This window comes from Fukomys damarensis, unplaced genomic scaffold (assembly GCF_012274545.1).
Source record: "Fukomys damarensis isolate Sample0158 unplaced genomic scaffold, DMR_v1.0_HiC HiC_scaffold_32, whole genome shotgun sequence".
Classification (NCBI taxonomy): Eukaryota; Metazoa; Chordata; class Mammalia; order Rodentia; family Bathyergidae; genus Fukomys; species Fukomys damarensis.
In genome coordinates, this window is record NW_022900944.1 from 37,955,787 (window position 1) to 37,982,660 (window position 26,874).

The 26,874-nt window shown below is 42.1% G+C and overlaps 1 protein-coding gene across 4 annotated transcripts in view; it reads right to left on the minus strand.

Annotated features, from left to right (window-relative positions):
• Positions 1-26,874, minus strand: part of Wdr59 (WD repeat domain 59) — an 84,474-nt gene that overhangs the window by 40,535 nt on the left and 17,065 nt on the right. For all 4 annotated transcript variants that reach the window (XM_010644398.2, XM_010644396.2, XM_010644397.2 and 1 more), the window contains exons 2-9: positions 25,156-25,205; positions 19,121-19,256; positions 12,908-12,993; positions 12,023-12,103; positions 9,843-9,880; positions 6,508-6,596; positions 3,337-3,453; positions 1,673-1,750 (exon numbers count right to left, since the gene is read on the minus strand). In XM_010644398.2, the coding sequence (XP_010642700.1) occupies positions 1,673-1,750; positions 3,337-3,453; positions 6,508-6,596; positions 9,843-9,880; positions 12,023-12,103; positions 12,908-12,993; positions 19,121-19,256; positions 25,156-25,205 (675 nt within the window). The remainder of the gene's footprint in view (positions 1-1,672; positions 1,751-3,336; positions 3,454-6,507; positions 6,597-9,842; positions 9,881-12,022; positions 12,104-12,907; positions 12,994-19,120; positions 19,257-25,155; positions 25,206-26,874) is intronic.

Genomic DNA, 26,874 nt, shown 5'->3' on the forward strand with positions numbered 1-26,874 from the left:
AACAAAAAAAAAAAAAAAAAAAAAAAAAAAAGAAGAAGAAGAAGGCCCCAAACTATCTGGGGGAAAATTTCCCAAATACAGTAAGCTGACCATCACATCTAGCTGTCTCTCTGCTTAGGGAAGGGACACAGCAAATGAAAATAAGGCTGAGCCAAATGCTTGGAGAAGAACTTTGAAAACTCTATAAAAAGCAAACAGCTTTGACTGCTACTTCATATCCTACCTACTCTCTCTGTGAGTCCCTCCTAAAGAAAGGGCACACAAGGCTGCCTGGGAAACTACTGGAAGAGCAAACATTAGTTCCTGCCACTGGAAAGACCAAACAGATGCACAGAGGCACATGATGCATCTCCTTCCCACTGCCAGGACTCGTAGCTATGAAAGGAGAGCTTAGTAACCTCAGGACTGATGTTTTACTTAGCAACTCCCAATCTGCTAGGTAGCTAAAGGGCCCTTCTGGTTGATAACCAGACTCTGTTATTTAAAGAAGAAGCTAGAGTCACCTAAGAGCACATTTATTTACCTTCATATCCTCTCCTGGTAGCATTCCTGGACTTTTTACTTTTTAAAGCAAACATATTAATCCAGAGAAGTGTATCAGTTCATAAGAATAACATCGACTTTCTTGGCAAGTGATCCCAGATGCAAAAACAATGCCCAATTATTCTTACCACTCTACAGTGTCCCAGAGTATCAGCCTGATGCAGAAAGGTAGCTTTATTCACCCCATGCTTGCTCTCGAATCAACATTAAAGGAAATACATTATTTCTGATCAGCAGCTATCAATATGGCCATGGAAAAATGACTGGCAGGCTGATAATCACTACCTTTCTATTTGTAACATTTTATGATTTATAAGGCATATTCAATATTGATTTCAAAAGGAAGGCAGATTGTGAATGTAGTAAATAGCACTGCACTGTCACAATTTTTAAAAAAAGAAGCTAGGTGCACACCTGTAACATTAGCAGAACCTGTAACACAAAGCAGAAGAAGGATCACAAATTCAAGCCTAGCCTGTACAATTTAGACACTTAAGGAGACTGTCTCCAAAAAAAAGCGGCTGGGGGGCCAGGGATTTAGCTCAGTGGTTCCACCACCTGCCTCACAAGTGCAAGGTCCTGAGTTCGATCCCCAGTACAAAAAAGAAAAAGAGGACTGGAGATGTGGCTCAGTGCAAAGGCTTAATCCCCAGTACCACTTAAAAAAAAAAAAAAAGAAAGAAAAGCAAAGAAAAGGAAAGGAAAGGAAAGCAAAGCAAAGCAAAGTATTCTTTGTATTCTACAGAGGAGGAAATTTCTGTTCACAATCACTTGGCTTGTCTAAGGCCACACAAACATTAAATGGAAGAGCTGGACCCCAGACTTCTTTCCTTCACAGTTCACTGGTCATCAGCCCCTCGACTCTCCCCTCCGTCCTTCCCAGCTGCCCCTGGTGAATGCCTTCACTGTCCCCTCCTCCGTCTAGCTGTGGTCAGCAGTCCTAATGCAGAACCCAACCAGCATTTCAAGGGTATGACTGTAAGTCGTTAATTGCATCTGTGTGCTCATCATCACATCTGCCAAACCAAGACAGAAAGAGAAAACTGCCTCACAGAGAAAACATCTGTGGGTCTTTGCATCTGGAACACCAAGAGGAAGTTTCCAGCAAGAGTTAGGGTATCTCACTCACCGTGTATCTGGCCTTCCACACAGGCACCTGACAAGGGAGGATATTGAGGTATTTCCGAGGCTGCCGGTAATCCCAGAACTAGAAGAAAAATTGTAAGATAAATAGCATTTTGAAAATTCAAATATAGCAATATGCATAGCCTTAGAACTCACTGCTTTTTATTCTCCAAAAACACCTTTCAATAGTATATTTTTAGTTCCACCCCCATAACCGTGCTACTTAAAAAGATACAAAGAATCCTCCCTTTCCAATTTATTAACATGACAGGAGAATTTCTGGACTTCTCGGGGATCATCAATTTGAGACAGACCATTGTCAGTCAATCTGTCCGTTAAATGACCTCTGAAAGGTAAAACTGACAGGTTTTGATCCTGTATTACATTCACACCATGCAAGCAATTTTATAACAACAGTTCAAATGCCTCGACTACTTACTGCATTTTAGACATGTATTTAAAACTTAAGTTTTTAAAATCCCATTTAATCTTTAAAACAACCATGAGCAGATATTATTAATCCCTTTTTCAAATGTAGAATTGGATAGTTCCTGGTTCCTGAACTTGAGAGATAAGCTGACAGGGATGTAGGACAAACACCAACTGCAACCAACAAAGTAAAAACAAACAAAATAGCCACTGTGACTCACAAAAGTAAATGACAACTGTACCTTAAGATAGATGTTAACTTTTAAGCCTTCAGTATGACTCCAGTTTCGCTAACCATAGCAAAAAGACATTACACGTCACTATGTAAATATAATAAAGCACTGCATTAATGATACTGAACCACAAAATTGCTAAGCCAACTCCTGTGATCAAATAAATCCCTATCCTTAGGGAAAGACTGCACCGCAGAAGGAACTGTGGAGTAAAGATGACCCTACCATCACTCTGATCAGGCGGCACAAAGGACAAACAGTAACAAACACTGCAATCTGATAAGCCAAAAATAATAGTCACCAAAATGTGTAAAACCTTGAGTGTTTCCTGCAGGTTAGAGAATGCCAGCAAAACAGCTCTGTCTCTGAATTCGCAGAGCTGATGTCTGCAAGGTCGTATCTTTTGCAGACAGAATAACCATAAGAAAAGTGCTGTTTTCCCACCATCAACAGACTAATTGTAGGCCTGGTGACCTTGACAAATTTGCAGGCTCCCCTCCTTTACTTGTATCTCTCTCTGTGTGCATATCTCACTTCCCTTCAACTTCTTTGCAAGTAAACTTCTTTTCCTTTCAAAATTCTGTCTTTGACTTTCTGTCACGGAGGGAAAGAAAACCTTCTAAACACATTTACAGCCATCATTTAGCTCCACATCCTCACTCCTGTTGGTCACAATAACTAGGTTTAGTAGAGCATGGTAGTGTGCTCCTGAAATCTCAGCACTCAGGATACTGAGAAGGAGGACTGCCTTAAGGTTGAGACCAGCCTGGGCTACACAGTGCGTTCAAGGTCAGCCTGAACTACCCAATGAAGCCCTGTCTCAAACATACACAGATGCATACACACACTACAACAAAGAACCATAACCTCAGCTCCTCAAAAGGCACAAGTACCCAGGAAACACAAACCATGGTGATGTGCTGTAGCTTTCCTTCCAAGGTGCTACCACACATCCCTGACACATCTAAATCCAGCTCCTCCAATTGTCCCAGTGGGTGCCACTCACCTTGACGGAGTTGTCTTGACTGGAGGTGGCAAGAATGTGTTCACTGTCTGGGTGCCAGTCAAGGCCATGGATTTTGGAGAGGTGGGCTGCTAGATATTCCATTGCTGTGCTGGGTTTCTGCAACAGATTGCCACTGAGTTTGTCACATGAAAAACAACTTATTGAGCGTGTCCCATAAGACAGTCTGTTGGGTACTGAAGGGGATACACAAAATACTGCCAGATACTGACTCTACCCTTCAGAAACTTCACTTTGCTTTGCCTAAGCCAAACAAACCAACAAGAGACTTATCTGGCTGTCCATCTTATGATTTATAAATGGACCCAGCAGCCTAATCTCTACCCAATCCAATCTGATGCATGACTTTTAAGAGAGATATACACAGTGGGCACTTTTCATCCCTATTCCCTTTTCTCCCTATCACCTAAGAAGGGCTTGTAACATCCAAAGGGACCCAACCTCAACTCTGACAGTCTAACCATCTTACAGTGATTGAGAACTAAGATCCCAAAAGAAAACAAACACACACCAAACAAAACAAAACAGCACATATAAAAATGGACAAACTCAGAAGGAAACCTCAGAAATACACATCAAAATAAGATTTTTAAAAAAACTTTCAAGTTAGAAGGTATAAAGAATGATTCTATTGAAGCTTCATTTGTCACTGCTATTGTACATACTAAATAGTACAACTTTTTTTTCTGTGTTTTATTTATCAGTGAGGAAAGAAAACACAGCAGCAAGTTCTGTGCTGGCTTCAATATGACCAAACAGTTAGTACAACCTTTCTGGAAAAAAATTTGGCAAGATTTATTAAGAGACTTTGGCATAATCATGCATGCCTGTCTATAATCTCAGCACTTGAGAGACTGAGTCAGGAGGATCACACAAATTCAAGGCCACAATGGACTACACAGCAAGACACTGTCACAAAAAAACCCTATAAGCAAACAAACAAACAAACAAACAAAAACCCCAAAATTTTAAAACTTTTTAAAAGAAATACTCCAGGGCCAGGGATTTAGCTCAGTGGCATCGCGCCTGTTTTGCAAGAGCAAGGTCCTGGGTTCAATTCCTGGTACCAAAAAAACCAAAAAACTCCAAATTCATAAAAACACTTTATATATATCTTGGGGCTACTTGAAACACTAGAGTATAAGGAACCACCTAAACAACCAGTACATGTGGAAAAATTAATTTGCATCAATTATATATAGCTATCTAATATACTATAATGTAGTCCTTAAATTATACTTAAAGAGAGCTTATAACATGGGAGAAATGCATTGGTTGTAATTTTAAATGGAAAAAAAAGCACAAACAACTAGGCATACAACATAAGCCATACTTTTTTTTTAAAAGCAAAGGAAAACCCCCCAAAATGTTAGCATTTGTCTCTGGTAGTAGGATTATGAATGATTTTTCTTTTTCTTTTAGATTTCCCCCTACAAACAGCATGTATTACTTCTATAATTTGCATTAGTCTATGAGGTTAAGAGCATAGTCTCCAGAAGTAACCTCTCAGACTCTAGTCCCAACATCAAACTGTGCCTCAGTTTACTCATCTGTAAAACAGGACTCTGAACAGTCCCTACTGGAAAGGCTAGATAGAAACAGAAAACAATAAAAACACACAAAGTTCTTAGATGCCTATGTACAAGACACTTAGTGAGCATCAGTATTATCAGCCATGCATGAGCTGGATGGAAATCTAAGCTCACCACTGACACTGTAACCCTATGATGGTTGCTGCCATCAGTGTTGGTTTGATACTAGAAAGTGCCAGAGAAAAGAAAATACCATCAAGTTCACAAACCATCTGAAAAGAAGGCCTATGAATCAATAAAAAAAAATTAAAATTCTTTCAACAACACAGATAAAAGGCAGAGGGAAGTTAACACTATTAGTGGACCACTCAGACTAGAAAGGAATAGCTTAGCAGTATTTTTCTACAAGATAAGGAAACAGGAACTCAGAGAGTTCATGGTTAAACACCAAATTATTTTGCCTACATCTCTGAAAAGTCTCAGACATATACATAGGCAATGCAAATTAACCAAGTATATTTTATTTAAACCATTTACTATACTGAAATGCTATTATAGTGACTAACTGATTAAAGCCAAATAACAACTTAAGAAAGAGAAGGGGGAAATGGCTATTATCAGAATAACCTAAAGGGGCAGCAGACAGAAACTAAAACGTGGAAGATACAGCCATCCAACTCCTATAAATTCACCACCTGTGAATTTTCTAGGAGCCACTTAAGACAGAGACCTTCACCAGCACACCCAATCTTTGCTTCACTTCCTCCTCTCAGCGTTCCTTGCACAGCCACCAGCAACGCAGAAACTGTAGGGTCAGCACTGTGGTCACCGCACCCATGCCCTCTGCGAAGAGCGTGAGAATCTCTAGCCCCAGGTTTCACAAAGCAGGAAGCAGTTTACACTGCAGCACTTACAAATTCGACTGCTCGAGGCTTTATGCCCAACTCTGGCAGGAAGACAAGGGGGGCTCTTTCCCTGTATCATATCCTGACACCAACACACTGAAGTTCCAGTTGACTCTCCACCACACCCAGCACATGGCACTTCTGGGGCCTGCAGCACATGGACTGCTGCAATATATGATCGATCTGCAAGCTCCTGAAGCTGAGGGGATGTCTGGACTTCTAAGGGGGACTGAACATAACAAGCCCCCTCCCCAGGGATCTATTTTGGAAGTATTCAGGAATAACCCCTAACACTCTGCAAACAAGGGCAGGGAAAAGAAGCCTGCTGATCATTGTAGAAGTGCCGAGTCCCAAAAGCTTCACCTCAGCATGCATTCATCGTATTATTTTCATTTTGAAGATAAGAAAACTGAGCCACAGAGACGTTACTGAGACTTTCCCAATGTCCTCATTAGAAGGAGCAAAGAGGGACCCTAATGTAGGTGAGGCCAAGTTCATTATTTTAGCCATTGATCACAATGGCTTACTTCCCTACCTTTGTTCAACAGCAATTTGAGAAGCGAATGTCACCTGGTACTATGGGCTTAAAATGACAACTTGCTATGCTGCAGAGTTTCTGGGCCCCTCAAAACTCCTAACGCCCTGGGTCTCATGGCATCTTTTTCCACCCTCTGCGAAGGACTGAAGACCAACTACAAGGGAAAAAAGTTACTCACCCGCTTATCCCATATCCGCACATCCCCATCGTGGCTGGTGGCGAGGCAGTTAGCGTTTTTTTTATTCCATTTGACTTGGGAGGCACCAGCTGCACAGAAAAATCAGGGCAAGAGAGGTGCTGTCCCCGCTGCTTTCAGAAGCAGAGTTCAGCTCATGCAGGGGAGCTGGATAATGAGTTCTGGCTCAATAAGCACAGAAACCCTCCAGCTCCTATGACTGTACCAACTCCACCATTATAGATAAAAAGAAGTCAAGAGTGACTGAATTAACATGGGCACAGGATCAGAGTCACCTAATGGAGGAAATGATCTCCAGGAAAAACCCATAGGTACTCTGTGCAGTCAGCAGGAAAATGCAGTGTCTCGTGGGAGCAGTCACTGAGCTGTCCCGCGATCTGACCCCTCCGCATCCATCCCCACTGAGGCAGCTCTCGGGCCTGTGCCTTCCTCGCTCTCTATGGAGTTGTTGTTTCTGAGGAACAATCTTAGAAGAACGTAGCCTCCAGCTGGAGCTCAGCTGAAGAATCAGCCCCAGTATGGATCAGTCCCACCCCTCAGGACTAGTACTTTGATACACTGTGTAAGGGTCAAATGGGGGCAAATAGCATTTCATCTCTTTAAATCAGTTGTGATTTCTTTTTGTTAGGAACCGCCATACTCCTCTCTTCTAGTTCTTTATAAGATATACAATATGTAAATTGTTGTGAACTGTAGTAATGCTATTAGGCTCAAGAAACCAGAGCTCATTCCTCCATCTAACTGTATTCTGGTACCCATTATCAATCCTCTTTCTACCCTCATCATCCAGTTTACCTCATTTTTTTTTTTTGAGACAATGGGCACCTTAAATCAGAACAAAAGACGGAGATCACACTGAAAATGAATTAGCTAGAGAAAGTAAGAAGAGCTTGCTCCATCTCCTTTTTTAAATTTTTAATGGTACTGGGGATTGAACCCAGGGGCACTCTACCATCTAACATCCCCAACCCTTTTGGCTTTGCTTTTTATTGGTACCGGGGATCGAACTCAGGTCCTGTGCTTGCGAGTCTGGCAGCGGAACCACTGAGCTAAATCCCCGGCCCTTGGCTTTACTTTTTTATTTTAAGACACAGACCTGCTGAATTGTCTAGGCAGGACTCAAACTTGCAACCTTTCTGCCTCAGCCTCCTTAAGAGCTGGCCTTATGGGTCTGCACCACTGCACCCAGCTGCTCCACCTCTTCTTGACAGTTACTTCAAGAGTCCCACACAAGGGTACCTTTCCTGGTAAAGGACTCATCAGAACACAAAGCTCCCAAAAGATTCTGGGGGCCACCGATTCATTTGCTTTACTGTGACAATGATGCCAGAATCAGATAAGAGGTCCCAGGCTGTGAGAGCCGTTGGGCCAGGACATGCTCTGCAGCATGCTTTTCTGGACTTCCACTTCTGAGGGTAAAAACAGCTCACTCACTGGCAAATGGGGGCCATAGACCCTGGGGAGCAGACAGCACCCAAGGCTGCACCTCTGGGTCAGATGAAGCAACTTACAAAGGAACACAGCCTCTCATTTACCTTTTTTCTCCCAGGACAGCCCTGCCACCACTGGGAAATCTTACTGATATGCAAAGAGGAAAGTATCTCCTACTTCTATTATTTTAGAAACCTACCTATAACAGAAAAGAAAGCAATCGGAAGAAATGGGCTGAAAAAACCTGGCTTCCTTGATAGGGTTTCTCTAAAACCAATCTAACTCAGAAAGCTGCATAAATTAAGAAAGTCAGGGGAATGTGAACTAGGCATTTACAGACCACTGTGTGTTTATTCAGTTGTTTATCCACAGCAGCCAGTGATGTCAGAGATCAGCAGCACCCAAGGGAGTGAGCAGATCAACAGAACCATTGAGCGGTTGGCACAGAAGTAAGAGAGGCGCCTGATTCCCACATGTAGGAACCAACATTAAAGGGATTAAAAGTGATTGTGAAACAAGGTTTTCTTCCAAATAAATATAGCTATTATGCATCACATACACTAATTTTAAAAGGAGACAGAAAACATACATTTTTATTAGGGATTCCAAAATATTGATGATTCGGCTTCCTCATTTTAAGTTGTATCAGTCCAGGGCCCACGTTCTACCCTCAGGAAGTGGTGCGAATATTCCCTAAAACCCCTACTTGATAATTTCAAAAATAGTCAATTCTAAAGAAAGCATTCAATAGCCGGGAGTGGTGATGCACGCCTGTAACCCTAGCACTTGGGAGGCTGAGGCAGGAGGATCGCTGTGAGTTTGAGACCAGCCTGGACTACACAGTGAGTTCCAGGTCAGTCTCAACTACATAGTGAGACCCTGTCCCAAAAAACCAAAAAAAGAAAGAAAGAAGACATTCAATAAGCAATGAAAACAGGCAGATCAGAAAGTAATTTCAAGAACTGGGTTTATCCGTGTTAAATGACACTATAGGAATACAATCAGCATAACTTAGCTTGTGGGGAAAGAAAAAAAAAATCACAGGACAAATAACCTTGCTTCTTCAATAAATGAAGTTCAGGAAAAGAAAAACAAAACCAAAATGGAGAGGAAGAAACATCAACCCACCAAAACAGATGAGAAACATATCAGCCACTCACCAGTATGGAATTTATTTGTATTCTGATTCAAACAACTTATTATTTTGGAAAAATTTGAATATTGCTTAGATATATCATGATAATAAAGAACTGTTAATATTTTGGGGTATGTTAATGGTAGGGATTCTTTTTTTTTAAAGGAATCCTTCTTTGTAAAAATATATACTGAATGAGGATGGGGGTAGGATGGTGGGTAAGATAAAGATTCAGAACGTAAGGAGGGTGAGGCAGAGGATCACAGATTCAAGCCCAGCCTGGGTAACCTAGCAATTCAGTGAGACCCTGTCTCAAAAAAGAAAATAAAGGACCAGGAATTTAGCTCAGTGGTTCTGGCCCCTGCCTCACAAGCACAAAAACTCAAGTTCAATCCCTGGTACCAAAAAAAAAGGAAAAGAAAAACAAGACTGTGGATATAACTCAATGTAAAAATCATGAGTTCATTTGCAAGGCAGTTCATTTTCTTCTGTCTTTATATGCAGCTGACATTTTCCACATAAAAAGATTGCAAGCCAGTATGGCTCCTGTCCTTGAATACTCAAAAAAGTTCCTGATCCACACTCAATATCTTGGCTCCTGCGGGCGCTTAAAGTAAGACTTTCCAGCACAGGACTTCTAATTGCACCCAGCCCGGCGGAACACAGGGCACAGATGGTTTGAGTATGAGGAGGAACGGCTGGGAAGGAAAGAATGGAATGAAGTCAGTAAGCCGGGGGTGTACACACTCACCTACAGCAGATAGTGCAACCGTAGGTTTCCTTGTGTCTCTGAAATATAAAAAACAGAAGGCAAATGCCCAATTCATAAGCCTCCAGGCACCCACTGCTTTTCACGCTCTGCATACATTTCTTCACTTCCCTCTCAGTGGGAACTCAGCTAAATCTGCTGTGAGGGCCTAAAAAGCTAGGCATGATGATGTGCACCTGTAATCTCAACACTTGGGCAGCTGAGACAGGAGGGTCGCAAGGTTAAAGCTAGCTTGGGCTATATGGTGAGATCCTGTCTAAAAAAAATTTCATATATAGATATAGATGTGAACATACACAGAGATATATACAGATAAGACTTGTTTTCCTCAAGACAGATGAACTTTCTCAGCCATTTCAATTCAGGCTGAGTTTGAATTTCAAAACATTACAGCTGAAGCCACAAAAAAGCAGATTATATGATTCAGCATGGCTTGTGTAGCCCCACTGTGGAGGAAGAAAGGGCAAAAGAATCCCTTCCCAATGTCACTTCCCCTAGTGGCAATAAGGTGACAGGCAACTGCAAGAACCCTCCCAACATACTTCAACATACTTGAAAACTACTCTGGGTATTCCCAATACCCAAGAGGTAGAAGCAGCCAGTGAATGGATAACCAAAGTGCAGTGGGCCCCACAATGGAATGTCAACTCTTTTTTTAATTTTTTGGCACTGAGGACTGAACTCAGGACCTTATATTTGTGAGGCAGGCACGGCACCACTGAGCTTAATCCCCAGCCCTTGGAATGTTATTCTTAAAAAGGAAGGAAATTCTGACAGAAGCTACAATATAGATGAATCCAGAGATGATACTAAGTGAAATATGTCACAAAAATATAAATACTATCTAAACCAGACTAAAATACTCAATCTCTAAAACAGAGGTCCCACACTGTCCCACAACCACATGGTCTAAGTCTTTTTATATGTGGTCACTAGTGTGATCAAATCCATAAAATCAAGAAGCCACAGTGATGGCTGCCAGGAGCTGGGTAAAGGGGAGGCTGAGAAGTTGCTGTCTGAAGAGTAGAAGTTTTCAGTTTTGCAAGATGAAGTTTTGAAGATCTACTGCACAATAGCTACAAAACACTGCTGAGCTACCTACTTAAAAGTGGCTAAGATGAGCTAGGCATGGTGGCACATGCCTAGTATCTCCTGAGTCAGGAGGACTAAGGTGAGTTCAAGGCCAACCTGGGATAGATAGTGAATTTGAGTCCAGTCTCAACTACAGAGAGAGACTCTGTCTCAAAATGGAAAAAAAAAAAGTTTCCCTCTTCAGGTCCCCTGGATCCTGAGGTTCGACCCTGGGAGCTACCCTAAGCGCAATGGCACTGAAGTACTGCTCTGTCGGTAGTGCTTGGTCAAGTCAGCCACACACACCCGCCTGCCTCCCCAGGAGCTCTTCTCTCTTCTGTTCCTCCCCAGTACCTGGCTTCCTTCTCCCTGCAATCCCCTCCTTCCGGGAAAAAGAGCCCCATGTCATTGCCATGAGGGGAGGAAGAGGGCATCCACACACCAAGGGCAGCGCTCTTCTGGGGATGTGTGGGCCTTTCCTCCTTCCTCCAGGAGGGTGACTCAGTGAGGGGCCACTGACTTCCCTGAGAGATGGGCATGGCAGCCTCACAAAGAGCAAGAGCTGAGCAGATGTCTCAGCACTGCCCACTGAGGCAGATGCGTCTGTGCTCCCACCCAACTCCCCCAATGACATTCTCCACTTCAGTGAACCCTAGCTCGGCTTCCAAATGCCAGCACCCATGATGCTTTGCCAAGGGATTTCTGGCTTAGTAGCCTGCTGTGCAGAACTCTGACTGCTGAGGTGCTGGGAAATTCAAACCCTGAGTGTGGTCCTTGCCAATGACAATAGGGTAGCACCCCACTTCTCAGCCCTCAGAGGGACACCTCCAAGGAGGGAGCTATGCTCCAGCACCCAGGGCTCTACAGAAAGATTAAGCTCCACCTATTCACAGGGTCCCCAGGGGAGGGGCCCCTGCTGTAGGCCTGATTCTATCTTCCCCCAGCACTTCTTTCCCCTCCTAGCAATGTGTAACACTCAAATCCTTGTTTTGGTTTACATCTGGAGGAAACCAGACTTAAATACTCAATCTCTAAAACAGAGGCCCCACACTGTCCCACAACCACGTGGTCATGCCTCTCACTGTTCTTACTTGATATCCCAAATGTAGATGTAGGTGTCCACAGAGCTGGTGACCAGGAGATCTGGCTCAAACACTGCCCAGTCCAAGTCACTGTGACACAGACAAACAGGACAAACAAAACAAAGCAAAACTTCAGTTTCTGGTTTCAAAGCACTTGAAAATCTAGTCGTTGGTGGCTTCAAACATCATTGTCAGTGGGCTCGACTTACTTCAGCCTGGGGATTTGCAGAGTTCCCTGAAAATGAGCAACTGAGCTTGGAAGGAAGCTTTCAGGTCCTCCCTGTAGTTGCCAGCCAATACTACCACCTACTGCCCACAAAGAAGTGGGCATCTTAACTGAAACACAGACCCCATGGCCAGAAAATATAACAAAATAAAGGAAGAACATATAAAGTAATCTTTATCTTTTTCTAAATCGGATTTAAAGCACAGCCACCTTGGGTAAACCAATGACAAACTGCCCCGCAGCCATACCACTTGGCCCACTCACACCCTCCTCCCAGAAAGGAAGCTGCTGTGGGGTGCTCTGCACACACCAAGGGGTAAGCCTTTCCCAGCATCCTCAGGTCATCACTTGCCCTGCACCCCTGCTGCTGCTACTCTCCAGAAAAAGTGTCCCCTGACCAGAAGCAGGGACACTTCGGCAAGCCCAAGCAGCAGGCAATTGCATTTGGGGCACAGACTGAGATGCTGGAGCCCTGTGTAGTACCCAGAGCTGCAGAGAAAAAGCCAAGGGCTGCTGCTGCTTGCTGGGGTCTCTGCCATCACCTCAGGGAACACTAATTACTGCTGTTACTCAGCAAGCACAGCACAGGTTTACCACGAGAGGAGGATCCCTCTAGGGATCATGACAAAGTGAGACAGGCCAAGGAGCTGTGGAGGGCAGGTGCCTACCTGATGACGCGAGTATGGCCCTGTAGGGTGGTGCCGACTTCCCCACTGCCGTCCTTCCACTTATACAGGTCGACCCGCTGGTTACTCTGAGAAGAAACAAGGGGGAGAAGGCAGCAGGTAGAATAACATGCACAAGGAAACAAATGTTCTCCCTCCAATCTGCTTAAGAGGGAGAAGAGGAAGCCATGTAGAAGTCAACTTGCATGGCAGAAATCCTATGGTTGAATTTGAAAAAGCCACTAAAAAAGCCAATATAGTTAACATTAGCTTAAACTACCTACCCTCAGCCCACACTCAGGGTTATGAATGCCAAGATGGAAAGAGTTTTTTTTGGAGGGGCAGATTATCAGGGATTGAGCCCAGGGTCTTAAGCTTACTAAGGAAAATAGCTCATCACTGAGCTACATGCCCACCCCGTGCTTTTCTATCATTTTGTATTTGGAGACAGGGTCTCCTTAATTTGCTAGACTGGCTTCTAATTTGTGATCCTCCTGCCTCAGCCTTCTGAGTAGCTGGGATTATAGGCATGTGCTACCACATCTGGCTTGAAATGCATAAAGGTTAGTAATAGACTAAGAACAATGGCAGACCACTGAATAATTTTTGAACTGAATATATAACAGACTGATTTTCATTTTGCCTCTCACACAGACATATGTATAAAGTTCTGAGACTTTTATCCTGAAATGTGTTTCCAAATCTAAATAGGTAAGGTGCTTATGGAAAGGTTAGGATTCAAAATACAGAAAAAAATGAAGTCCAATGGAAACAAAATGAAAATTAAAGTCCCCTTATTTTATAACAACATTCCCTACCATTTCCAGAGAGTCTCCCAGTCCTTGGCTATAAACTACCAGACACTGTTAATAAATTTGACCCTTGACCTTTCCCACTACCCTGAACATGAGGAACATCATCCACGTTATACATGAGGCAGCCAAGCTCAGCAAATGAAAGGCTTGCTCAAGATAAAACAGTGTTCAGACTAGGGCCTGACCTCAGGTTTGCACAACTCTAAAGCTGTTACTCCTAAAAAAGGCTGCCTTTCAATCAAGAACAAGAAAAACGCTGCTGGGACTGGTGGTGCATATCTGTAATCCCAGCACTCAGGAGGCTGAGGCAGGAGGATTGCCATGAATTAGAGGCCAGCCTGGGCCACATAGTGAGTTCTACAATGAACTACATGGTAAGACCCTGTTTAAAGAAAAAAAGATAAATAGAACTTCATCAAAATCAAAAGTTTTGGGTATCAAAGACATTATGAAGAAACTGAAAAGACAGTAATATTTCTCCAACAAGTACACTGGAGAAAACATTTACTTGCAAATTATATAGCTGATAAAAGTCTAATAACCAGAATATATTCAAAACTCTTATATCTCAACAGCAAAGATACAAATAACACCTTTCAAAAAAGGACAAAGGAGCTGAAGTTGCAGCTCAGTAGTAGAGTGCTTGCCTAGCTTGCTCAAAGCCCTGGGTTCAATCCCTATACTGAAACACACACACACACACACACACACACACACACACACACACACACACACTCACACACACACAAGGGCAAAGGACATGAATATACATTTCTCCAAAAAAGACGGACAAATGGCCAACAGGCACATACAGGCACATACAAAGGTACTCGACATCATCATGAGCTACAGACATGTAAGTCAAAACCAAATAAGGTACCACTTCATCCCCACTGGGCATTGCTCTGGCTTAAACTTAAAAGACACACACAATGACAAACATTGGTGAGAATACGGAAAGACTGATGGGAATATAAAGAGCTGGGAGGGGTGTTACATGCTTATAATCCCAGATAGGTGGGAGGCTGAGGCAGGGATATCAGAAGTTCATACTCAGCCTGGGCAACTCAGCAAGATGTTGTCTCACAAATTAAAAAAAAAAAAAAAAGTAAAGAACTAAGGATGCAGTTCAGTGGTAGAGTGCTTGCGTAGTGTACAATAGCCTATAGGTTCAAACCCCAGTAAACACAGTATTACCTTGTGGCCCTACAATCCCACTTCTACATGTCCATCCAGAAGAAGTGAAAACAAGCACATTCATGTACATGTGCAGATCAGCACTATTCATAATGGCCAGCTAAAAGTCCACTGATGGAGAGAATATTATTCCACTACAATAGGGAATAAAGTTCTCATACCTGCTACAGTGTGGATGAACTCCAAAACATTAGGCTAAGTATAAAAGGTCAGCATTATAGCACAATTCCATATATATATATATGAAATATTCAAAATAGATAAACACAAAGAGAAAGCAGACTGGCGGTCTCTAGGAGGCAAGGGGGAGGAATGCTTAATGGCTAGGGGTTTTCCTCTGGAGTGACAGAAATACTTTGGAGCTAAATAGCACCCACAGTTACACAACATTATGTATGCAACTAAAGGACACTGAATTGTTCACTTTAAAATGATTACAGTAATTTCCCATTACCCTTGGTTTTGCTTTCTGAGCTTCAGTTATTCATGTTCATTTGTGGTGCAAAAAATATTAAATGGAAATCCTAGAAATAAGTAATTGAGGGCTGGGGATTTAGCTTAGTGGTTCCACTAAGCCTGCCTCTCAAGCTCAAAGTCCTGAGTTTGATCCCCAGTACCAAAAGAGAAAAGGGAAAAAGAAATAAGTAATTCATAGGTTTTTAAATTGTACGTTGTTCTGAAAAGCATGATCCTCTATGACACTACTGTATCCACAGGGTATATGCTACATGCGTGGTAAGTCACACAGGAGACACCACAGCTATGAGATCAATGACTGTGGTATCACAGTGCTTATGTTCAGGTAACCTTTAATTTACTCAATAACGGCTCCAAAGTAAAAAGAGTAATCATTGGGCCGGGAATTTAGCTTAGTGGTTCCGCCGCCTGCTTCGCAAGTTTAAGGTTTTAAAAACCCGAGAAAAAAAAAAAAAAAAAAAAAAAAAAAAAAAGAAAGAGTAATAACCTGGCAATTCAGACATACCAAAAAAATTATTTTTAATTTTTAAAACGTTGTAAAAGGAGGTGAGATTTTATGACTTGAAAAAAGAATTGTATGTTGAGGCTGCAAATATCTACAAACTGCTACTAATATCTCAATTTTATTTGTTTACCTTTTTTTGGTACCACAGATAGAACTCAGGACCTTGTACTTACGAGGCAGGTGGTGGCACCACTGAGCTAAATCCCCAGCCAGTTTACCTATTTATTTATTTATTATAGCACTGGTGATAAAACCCATAGGTGCTGTATCACTGAGCTACATCCTCAGGCCTTTTTATGTTTTATTTTCAGAGAGTCTCACTACGTCACCCAGGGTGGGCTCAAACTTGTGATCCTCCTGCTATAGCCTTCCAAAAACCTGAGATTATAGGTGTGCACCACTGCATCTGACTGTTGTTGATTTCTTAGTAGGCCTAATTTATCTGTTAAACTTTATCATAGGTATTTATATACCAAAAAAAAAAAATGGTGTACATATAAAGTTCAGTACCATCTGCAGTTTGTGGCATCCACCGGGGATGTTGGAATGTATTCCACATAGATAAACGTGGATCATTATAACTGTAAAAAAAAAAAAAAAAAAAAAAAAAAAAAAAAAAGCTGTCTTCCTTACCACTGTTGAGCAATGCAGTGTTAAATCATTTGGGCCAGGTACTAAGGAGTCTGCCTGAGTCAGCAGTTCCCAATCAGAGGCCACTCTGCTTTCCAGAGGACTTGTGTCAGTGTCTAGAGATATTCTGGTTGTCACAACAAGAGGGCGAGATGCAATTGAGATCCAGTAGCTTGGGACCTGCTGCTAAATATCCTGCAATGCACAGGACACACCAGACCAGGCCGAGGCTCCAGACTAACAACAAAAGTGCCAGGGTTGAAAAATTCTGAACTAAATGAGCAGAAGCTGAGGGCAAGAGAGTTATTAAAGGGCCCAGAGGTACAATCTAACAAAGACGGAATCCTTCTCAAGCACAGCAAAGAGGCTGAGAATGGAAAAGCACTACACCAACTCCCCTCCTCTTTCAGACTAGTCCTGAAAATCTGCTCAACCTCAGACATCTGTGGGTAAAGCCAGAGTCTGTTTCAGAAAAGACTGGGAAGAACAGATCTTGGTTCCTTCTCAAGCTGACAACACGGCTCTGCTTCCTTTCACTCTGGTGCTGCCCTTCCACAGAGAGCACCCTACCAAGAACAGTGTAGCCCAGGCTAGCAAGAAGTTTCTTTTAAATACTCCCCTTCAGCCCAGTGCAAAAGGAGCAAAGGGCTTAGTTCTCTAGCTGCTCTAGAAGAGAAGAATGACGAAAGAATCTGGAGAAAGATGCCTGAGATGACCTGGCCCAGAATCTTTTGGGGTCATAAATTCCTCAGAAGACTAAATAAAACTTACAGGTTTTCCCTTGAAAAATTCACTTATAGCTGGACGCGGTGGTGCATGCCTGTAATCTCAGCACTTTGGAGGCTGAGGCAGGAGGATCACTGTGAGTTCGAGACCAGCCTGGGCTACACAGTGAGTTCCAGGTCAGTCTCAACTACATAGTGAGACCCTGTCTCAAAAAACCAAAAAAAAAAAAAAAAAAAATTCACTTATAAATATTCACACTTAAAATTTGAGGTTGTTTGATTCTAACAAATCCTGATCAAAGAAAAATCCCTTCCTCTGAGCAGAAGGGTATAAGGAGTCCTCTGCTCCCTCTAGAACTGTTGAAGCCCAAGCCCAGAACAGCTGCCCGTCAGCCTCCTCAAACAGCTTTCAGGGTCCAAATGTAAGTTTTTAATACTTTTATGAATTTGACTGAAAAACTGCTTGACATGGTATATTATTTGTACTAGAAAATGACCCAAAACACCTTTTAAATTAGCACAGGGTTTTTGTTTTCTATTTTTTAGGTATCTGAAAGTTAAAGATATTTCTGTCATAAACAAAATTAGCCTGTGTTAAAACACATTCTTGGGTGCTCTATTCATTTATCTTCCATGCCCTGAAAATGCAAAGGTTAATTCAAAATGGCACGGTTTAGAATATTCAAGAAAAGAAATAACTACTTTTAACACCAGCTTTTTAAGTTTCACTGAAGGTTTTTGGCACATGAAGGTTTTAGTACATAAATGAAAGTGACAGGCCCTGGAGTTGGACCCCCAGCCAAGCAGACCTGCTACCCGCATCCACAGAAGCACAGAGATAACAGGGAGCCAGCAGCCACCCTGCCGCTTCCTACCATCCTGTTTATTGGCCAGCCCCAGACCCATCACCCGTGGGACTCCAAAATATTCCACCTTCTCGACCAGTGCCTCTCCCCTCAACTCCCCCATATCAACCGCTTGCATCCTCCTCTCAGTGCCAGCGGCCTTCTCGCACTTGGCCCATCAGCACCCAGATGGCAATAAATTCATCGCATGTTGCTTGAACTCTGCCTGCCTGGGTAGAGCATCTCAATCATGCCCCTGTCTGACCTTATAGAAAGTATTAATGAAACTTTTTAAAAGTTTCTTTCTATAAAATCTGAAATAGTCAATATCTAAATCTAAATTAGGCATAGGAGATCAATGTTAACATTGGGCATTGTGCTTTATATTTGTTATAATGTTCAAAATGCAGATAGAACATTTAATATTGGTAAATATGGTTTTATAAAAGTAAATTCTAAATTGCTAAGATTTCTTCATACATTTTATATACTGTCTCAAATCACTATAATAAACTACTTGTGTGTATTAAAAATTTCCTCTCTCCTCCAAAAGAATATCTTTCAGGGTCATCTGCCATTCAGCCACTGCTAGTTACATTGCTGCTAATGAAAACCAATTCTCAGGCTCAGGATTTAGCTCAGTGGTTCCACCGCCTGCCTTGCAAGTGTAGGGAGCCGAGTTTGATCCCCAGTACCAAAAAAAAAAAAAAAAAAAAAAAAAAAAAAAAAAGAAAACCAATCTCACTGCACACAGAAATGAAGGCATCTACCTGTTTCCTTTTCACAATCTGGATTTAGTCCCTAGAAATACAAGGCCTGACACAATGGAACCAGCAAACATACACAAACACACACACACACACACACACGGATACATAGATCTGCAACTTGCCTGTCTTTCTCGCAGAACCACTCAAACCTCTTTCCTGAGTAATGAGGATTACATTCTCTTCTCTACACAGGATACAGACCTGCCACCCTGATGACACATTTAAAAGATGACATTCCTTAAATGAACTCACCGAAGCGGCAAAATAGTGTGCAAAGCTGTCATGAGGATTCCACTGTACAGCTCCAATGTCCCATTTGCTCTGGCGAGAGATTTTCCGGTGACCTTCGAAAGGGGCATCTAGATTGACGATGTATAGGAACCTGCGGCTAGGAGAACAACGTCAACTCTATGGCAATACAGCAATACAACTACATTAGCATGAAGACAGAAAGTGCATTTGGAATTGCATACAGTTGCAAGCACTGCTCAAAAACAACCCAGATGTACATGACACTTACTACTTTGAAAGACACGCAAGTCACAAAGTACTCAAATTGGTGGAAAAACAGAGGGGAACAGAAGCCCTTTGACAGTCTCCCTCCAGAGCTGGCCCTCCCTACCACAACCACTGTGAATGTCCACTTTCCCTCTTCTAGACTTTCCTGATGCCTTAGCTAGGGTTTTCCATGCTGTGCCCATGGTCTGGTCTGTACTTCCACTGCTGCATTTACCTCTACAGCAGGACTACCAATGAATGCTAAAGCTCTTGTTCCAATTCAGCTGACTGAGACCGTCTTAAGTATCTTTGCATGTCCCACATCACTAGGCACAGTGTTGTGCTGTGCACACCAGGCACAAGTTTATGCTAAATTAAACACATTACTTATCAGTAAGCCAAAATTCTGCAAAAAGTCTCCAATTCCCCTGCAAATCTGCTCCCTGGAAACTAAATGTAATCTATCAGAAAGAGAAATAATAACCCAGGAGAAAAGAATAATAATTAAAATAACATAATAAGTGGCAATAATGTTCAAGGGGCCAACCAATATAAAGAATCTGAGCCTGTTATTCCCAGCATGTGTGAGGCTGAGGCAGGAGGACTTCAAGATTGAGCTCAGTAATTAGTGACTTATGGAGACCCTGTCTCAAAATAAAAAATTCAGGCCGGGGATTTAGCTCAGGGGTTCTGGTGCCTGCTTCACAAGCACAAAGGCCTGAGTTCGATCCCCGGTACAAAAATAATAATAATAATAATAATGTAGCTCAGTATGACCTTGGGTTCAGTACCACACACACACACAGGATCTGAAAATAAAGATGTCCTGTGTTTACCTATTTTCCTATTATCTTAAGCTACAAAAAAGATCCTTGGTATATGAATCAACATCCCTGCAGACATCTACTATTGATTCTTCATTAGAGCGCATGCTAAACATCTGGATATCAGTGGGGACAGCTAGGCTTAGAACAAGATTAATAATCCTGGTCCAGAAAAGCTAGGAAACAGCATGAAAAACTTTGATGGCAGCAAAACTCTAAAAGGAATGGTTAAGGGAGAAGAAGGATGACACACAGAATATACAATTTTACAAAACTTTTAAGAAAGCTACTGCACAACAAAGATCTTTGTTCTAGATCTCCAATGGATCAGATCACCTGCTCCTGTAGTGGGCAGCTCAGTGTGTTCCCATTAGAAAGAAAAACAACAGGATACACATACAGCTACGAGCTATGGACATGGGGTGTGTGTCGCCAGGCCTTCAGAGGTACCACACAGCAAATGTCGGTAGCACAAAATGGGCACTTTAGGATGAACATGGTTGAAAAAAACATGTACTTGTCTTCATTCTCCTTGAAATACCATTAAAATAAGAGCTTAAACAAAGAGAGAGGAAAGAAGGGAGAGAGGAAAAAAAGAGTATGGGAGAGAGAGAAAAAAAAGAAGAGGGAGGGAAGGAAGGAAGGAAGACCCACAAAAGCAAAAGAGAGAGAGAGAGAGGCTAGGAATGTAGCTCAGTGGTAGAGCACTTGCCTAACATATGTGAGGCCCTGGGTTAGATCCTTAGCACTGCCAAAAGGGAGAAAAAAGGAAATGAAAAGCAGATGGACAAATTGTAATTGACCTAGAGTAAAGAAAGCTAAATAAAGCCCAAGAGCTGGAGAGAGGATGAGACTAAGAAGCAAGCTGATTCACACTGCATGGATAAGGGATAGGGCTAGAGGACAAAAACAGAGCAGAGCAGAGCAGAACAAGAACAATCAGGAACAGCAGCTAAGGAGCTTGGTTTGTGTGCCTCCCACACAGCAAGGGGCCACCTCTCTTCAGGCAGGTGGAACGTAGGAATGTGGGACTGTAAGCTGCTGCAGTCAGAAGAGGATGACACAGCCCTCAGCCTCTTCCCCTGCTCAGTGTACAACATGCTGCCTTTTGTTCTTCAGAGACTCTTCCAGTGAAAACACAAGCCAACCAACAAGGACAAGGCAGTGAGACAAGGAAGTTGGGGCATCCAAAGATGCCTGCTTCCCACCTTATCTCCCTGTAGCGAGCCCCACCACCTGCCCACGGTGTTTACAGAGCTTTCCTATGATCTCAGTCTCTGGAGGAAACCTGAAAGATACGGACCACACAAGCAAAAGGGAAAAAGGAACTCAAAGGAAACAGAGATAACGCAGAGGAAAGAAAGAGCTTGGAATCAATATTCTCAGAGTTAAGAGAAAAGACAATGTAAAGGATAGCATATTAAAATAATAGTTGAAATTTTAAAAAATCTGGAAAGCTTCTGAAACCTTACTGCGACCCTGCCTCAAAATAAAAATTAAAAATGACTAGGGATATAACTCACTAGTAGAGTACCCCTGGGTTCAATCATGAGTGTCACAAAATAAACAAATTAATTAAAAATTTGTAACCAAAAGGATGAAAAGGCCAAAAGAGACTCCGGATAGGGAATCTAATACTGTTGTCTATAACCATACCATTCTAACACACCCAACCTTGTCTGATCTCGGCGGCTAAGCAGGGTCAGGCCTAGTTAGTACTTGGAAGGGAAATCTAATACCATTTAACAGGCTTAAAGACAATGCAGGAAAATTTCTCCCAACAAAAAGTCCTAGACTGGAACAAACACCTAGATTGGAAGGGCTTTCCAAGGTGTTAAAAAAAATTCTGTATCTTAATCTGAATGGTGATTACATAGGGTATATATTTGTAAATTTATTTCAATTTATTCATTTCAGGTTAGTGTAGTCTATAATTTTATCACACATACTCTAAAATTCAATATAAAGAAATGAAATGGAATGTCACATGCTCATGCTGAAAAGTAATACAGGTGTATATATAAGAACACACCAGAACAGGAATACCTGCATGATTTCTAGTCACATAATTTCATTTCTCCTGAAATGCTAAGGATGGCATTCTCCACATCAGTGAATGCTGGGAAATCTAACATTTGGGCCCCAGATACTCCACGACACTAAGAGTATTTTATGGGTCATTAATATACCTATATGATGCCAAGTGTACGTTATGCCTCTATTTGATTAGATGAAACAATGTCAAAAACGGAGAGGAGAGGAGTCCTTAGAGTGCAGACACAGACCAAAGCAATCACAGTAAAAATTTAACAACTCTAGAGATAAAGACAGTACTCTAATGCTTCCAAAAAGAAACCAGGTCACAAAGAGCCTAGAATCAAATGACTTCTCTTTAATAACCCTGAGAAAAAGGACCCCCAAATATAGATTCAACCCAGTAATTGTTAGATAATTATACTGGAAATAGAGTAAAGGTCAGGTAAATACGTAAGGACCTACAGAGCACAGTAAAAGTGCCAGACCCTCATCTTCTGTTGTGAGAAGTCAATTTATCACAGATAAGTCCAAATTTGGTAGTATATGCATATCATTTGGAAAAATGGAGGCAATCAGAAGGCAGAGCTAAAATGTTATGATTTAGACCATGCATATTTAGAGAGGGTCTGGAAGGGGATTGGCGCTATACTCATCAGGGGTCCACCCACTTATAAGTTTACAAGTAAATGTGCTGTTAGATGGTGAGCCCATCTGGAGGTGGGTCACTGGGGGCACAACCTGAAAGGGTGCATTCTCCCCAGCTCCTCCCTTCTCTCTGATTCCTGGCTGCCATGGGCTAAGCAGCCCACCTCTGCCAGGCCCTTCTATTATGCTGCTACTGCCCTGGAGCTGGCTCACCATGGCCTGAACCCAATGAAAGTATGAGCCAAAATAAACCTCTCCTTTAAGTTGTGGGTGTTGGGTATTTTGTCCCAGTGACAGAAAGTGACTAATACATACAATTAGGAAAAACTGAAACAATTAAAGAATTTTAAGTGATTGCTTCTGGGATCAGAGGTGGAGTGTTATGGCCTATGCCTAGACATTTCCCCAAAGCTTCATGTGGTCCTAGGTAAGGCTTTTCAGTAGTGGCTGAATCTAGAGTATGTGATACTGGGATGAAGGGTGTGTGATTACTAAATTAGTCCACTGATCAGTTTGGCATAGTTCTGGGTATAGATAATGGGAAAGCCCACTCTGGGTATGAGTGTTACCTTCCCTAAAGGCATGTAGCCTGGATAGAATATAAGAGATAATTTAAGAGACAGGCTGCTGTCTTGCTGCCTCCTGCCTTCCGCCTTCCATGCCATGAACTGTTTTTCCTCCTCTGTGATGCCCCTCTGCCATGTCACCCTGCTTCAGAGCCAGCCAATTATGGACTGAAACCTCTACAAACTACAAGCCAAAACACACCTTTCCTCCTTTAACTTTTGGTGTTGGGTATTTTGTCTCAGCAATGAGAAAGTAACTAAGAATAACAGTGAGGTGGAGACTGCTGTTTTACACCATAAACCTAGAACTACTATTCAACTTTTAAACTATGTACAGGTATTTTCTTGATGTTTAAAAAGTGCTTCAAAGGAGAGTAGGAAATAATAATGTAATACACAAAAAACTATTGAACTGTACAATTTAAATGAGTGAATTGTATGTTTTAATTATATACCAATAAAGATTTTTTTAAACAAAAAAGTGACCAGAAAACTAGAGTCAAAAGACAGAAATACCAATATTTCCTTATCTATATACATAGCATAAGAAAGTAATATCAATTAATATCTCTGGGGAGGTAGTCATAGATAGGAGGAAATTTTTTGTATAGTCATCTGAATTATTTAAATGTTTACCATGTACATATACTTTTTTTTTTTTTTTTTGGTACCAGGTATTGAACTTGGGACCTTGCACTTGAGAGGCAGGCAGCGCACCACTGAGCTAAATCCCTGGCCTCATACATGTGCTTTTTTAAAAAGGTAAATTAGCTGGATGTAATGGTACACACCTATAATCCCATCAGTGGGGAGGCTGAGGCAGAATGACTGATAGGAGTTTGAGGCCAACCTGGGCTATGTAATGAGTTCAATGCCAGCCTGAACAACATAGCAAGACCCTATCTTGATCCCCCTCAAAAAAAGTATATTAAAACAGAATTTCAAAATAAAATAATGCAGCTAATACAAAAAATACTTTCACTGATTTGCAAATTAGTTTATAAACAAAATTAAATGATCCAAAGTACTTAAAAGGATGTATGGCCCCTGTCCATTAAATTTTATTCTGGTATAATAGCAGCATCATTAGCAAAGCCAGAAAGGGATTTTAAGCACCAGAATAATGTACTTTTTGAGCTAGAAACCACTACAGAAAACTATGTAGTTCAAATCCTTTGAGCCAGAGTCTCACTATGTAGCCCAGGCTGGCCTTAAACTCACAGCAATCCTCCTGCCTCAGCTTCCCCAGTGCTGGGCATGCTCCACTATGGCTGGCTGAAATCAAATTTTTCCATGAAAGAAACAAAGTCTATTTAAGGTCAACTGAATAATTGTCCATGGGCTCATAATTTAATGAAATTGCCAAACTAGAACCCAGATCTCCTTAATCTTAGTAAGTATCTGCTTGACTACATCAGACTGCTTCTAAAGAGTCTGTGCACAAAACAGAAAATTGCAATTTCAAGACCAAACTACCAGTTGCTAAAATGTCAAAGGGATGCTATTGCATACCTGCTAGGGCAGAGACAAAAATAAACCACCAAAAAAAAAAAAAAAAAAAAAAAATCCCTGCAATTGCCCTTGCAGTCACTGTAATGTGAAATCTAAACCGTATCACCGTACCTGTTAAATATAACGATGTTTTCCAATTTCCCAGAAACTTGATTTGCAATTTGTTCCCCAAAAACTGCAGCAGACAAACTGAAAGCTCACTTACCCAGAAAGCACTGCATGCTGCCCCAGACAGTCCACAGACATGGCAGTTGCCTATGAGAGAAAACACAGATTCAGTGCTGCCAGCAGGCTCAGCCAGGGCAGAGAGGACAGACATCCTCCCTCTGGTTCTTCCTCTGCCCTTTGTCCAAGAAGTCCCCAGTTAGCAAGTACTAGTACTGTAGCTCCTTATGCTGGATAGCTTCACACCTTTCTAGTTCCCACCCAAATCTCACATCCAGACAACACAGCAGTTACATCTGCTACCCTCAATAAGGACCATGCGTGATCAAGTTGGTATACTGTAAAACGAGGAGACAAAAGTTCCAGAGCCCTCAGGGAGACTGAGTGGCACAGTGACCAGGAGCTACTATGCCCAAAGAGCATTCCCAAAGGGAAGGAGACATTGCCCCACCACCACGTGCACATGCCTGGTTCCCCCCCTCCGACACACCCATGCCTTTCCAAAGGTGCGGGACCCTCCTTAAGCCTTTCAGCATCTGGCATTATTCGAATACTCTTGCTGTTACACAAAGTTATATGTACTCTTGCATGATCTTCACACGCAATATGAAATCTCTAGCGCATTTCCCAGGTCTCTAAATTCCTGGTGAACACCATCATTTCGGGACCCAATGTCTAATTCTCAAAACACTGCACTGGGCCCAATGAATTTGTATTTAGGCTGAATTAAGAGGCTCGTTTTAATTTTGGCAGTTACAGTCCTGAATTTTCTTATTTGGATAAGTTCAAATCCTGTGTCATTCTTGTGGCTTTAACATGAAACAGTTTGTGCCACTCACTGTCTGGGACCTCAGTGCTAAAATTCTTCCCAACAGAGCACTGACAGAATTCACTTTGTATGCTTTGCCACAATCACAATCACACACAGTAAAAAGAAATCCTCTCCCTCACCCTCACGGCCTTACTAAAGCGTTTTTATACTTGTCCACCCACCCTCAAGAAACATGTCAAAGGTAATACTGGGGACAAGAAGCCAGAGCGCTCTCACAGGAGGCTGAACAGTGATTAATATGCATCCTTCATGAAACTGAAGTCACGAGCAGAGAAAAGCCCAGCTGGAAAGGCAGGCCGTGAAATGAGATGCCATTTCCAGAACTCAGCTGTGCAATTTATAGATTAACGCTATAAAGGAGGGCAAGATGGGGGTGGGCGTTATGGTGCATGCCTGTAATCCCAGCACTTTGTGAGGCTGAAGCAAAGGGTTGCAAGTTCAAATCTATCCTGGGCAACTTAGTGAAACCTGTCTCAAAAGAAAAAATATATTTAAAAGGGCTGGAATACAGCTCAGTGCAAACACCCTAGGTTCAATGCCCAGCACCACAAATGAAGAAGAAAGGAGAAGGAAGGAAGGAAGGGAGGGAGGGAAGAAGGGAGGAATCTTAGTGGTGTCCTGCCTGCCTGGCAAGCTCAAGGTCCTGAGTTCAATTTTCATACCAGAAAAAATTTTTAAAAAGAAAGAAGAAAAGAAATGGTTTCTCTAAAGAGGCAGTATAACGTCTCTAGATGGCAGCTGGTAAGCAGAACCCTAAAATGGGCTCAAAGATTCTGCGCCTTTGGAGTACACATACCTTTCCCTGCCATTCAACCCTAATAAAGACAAATTGAGGCCGGGGATTTAGCTCAGTGGTGCAGCCACCTGCCTTACATGTGCAAGGTTCCAAGTTCGATCCCCGGTACCAAAAACAAAGACAAATCTAGG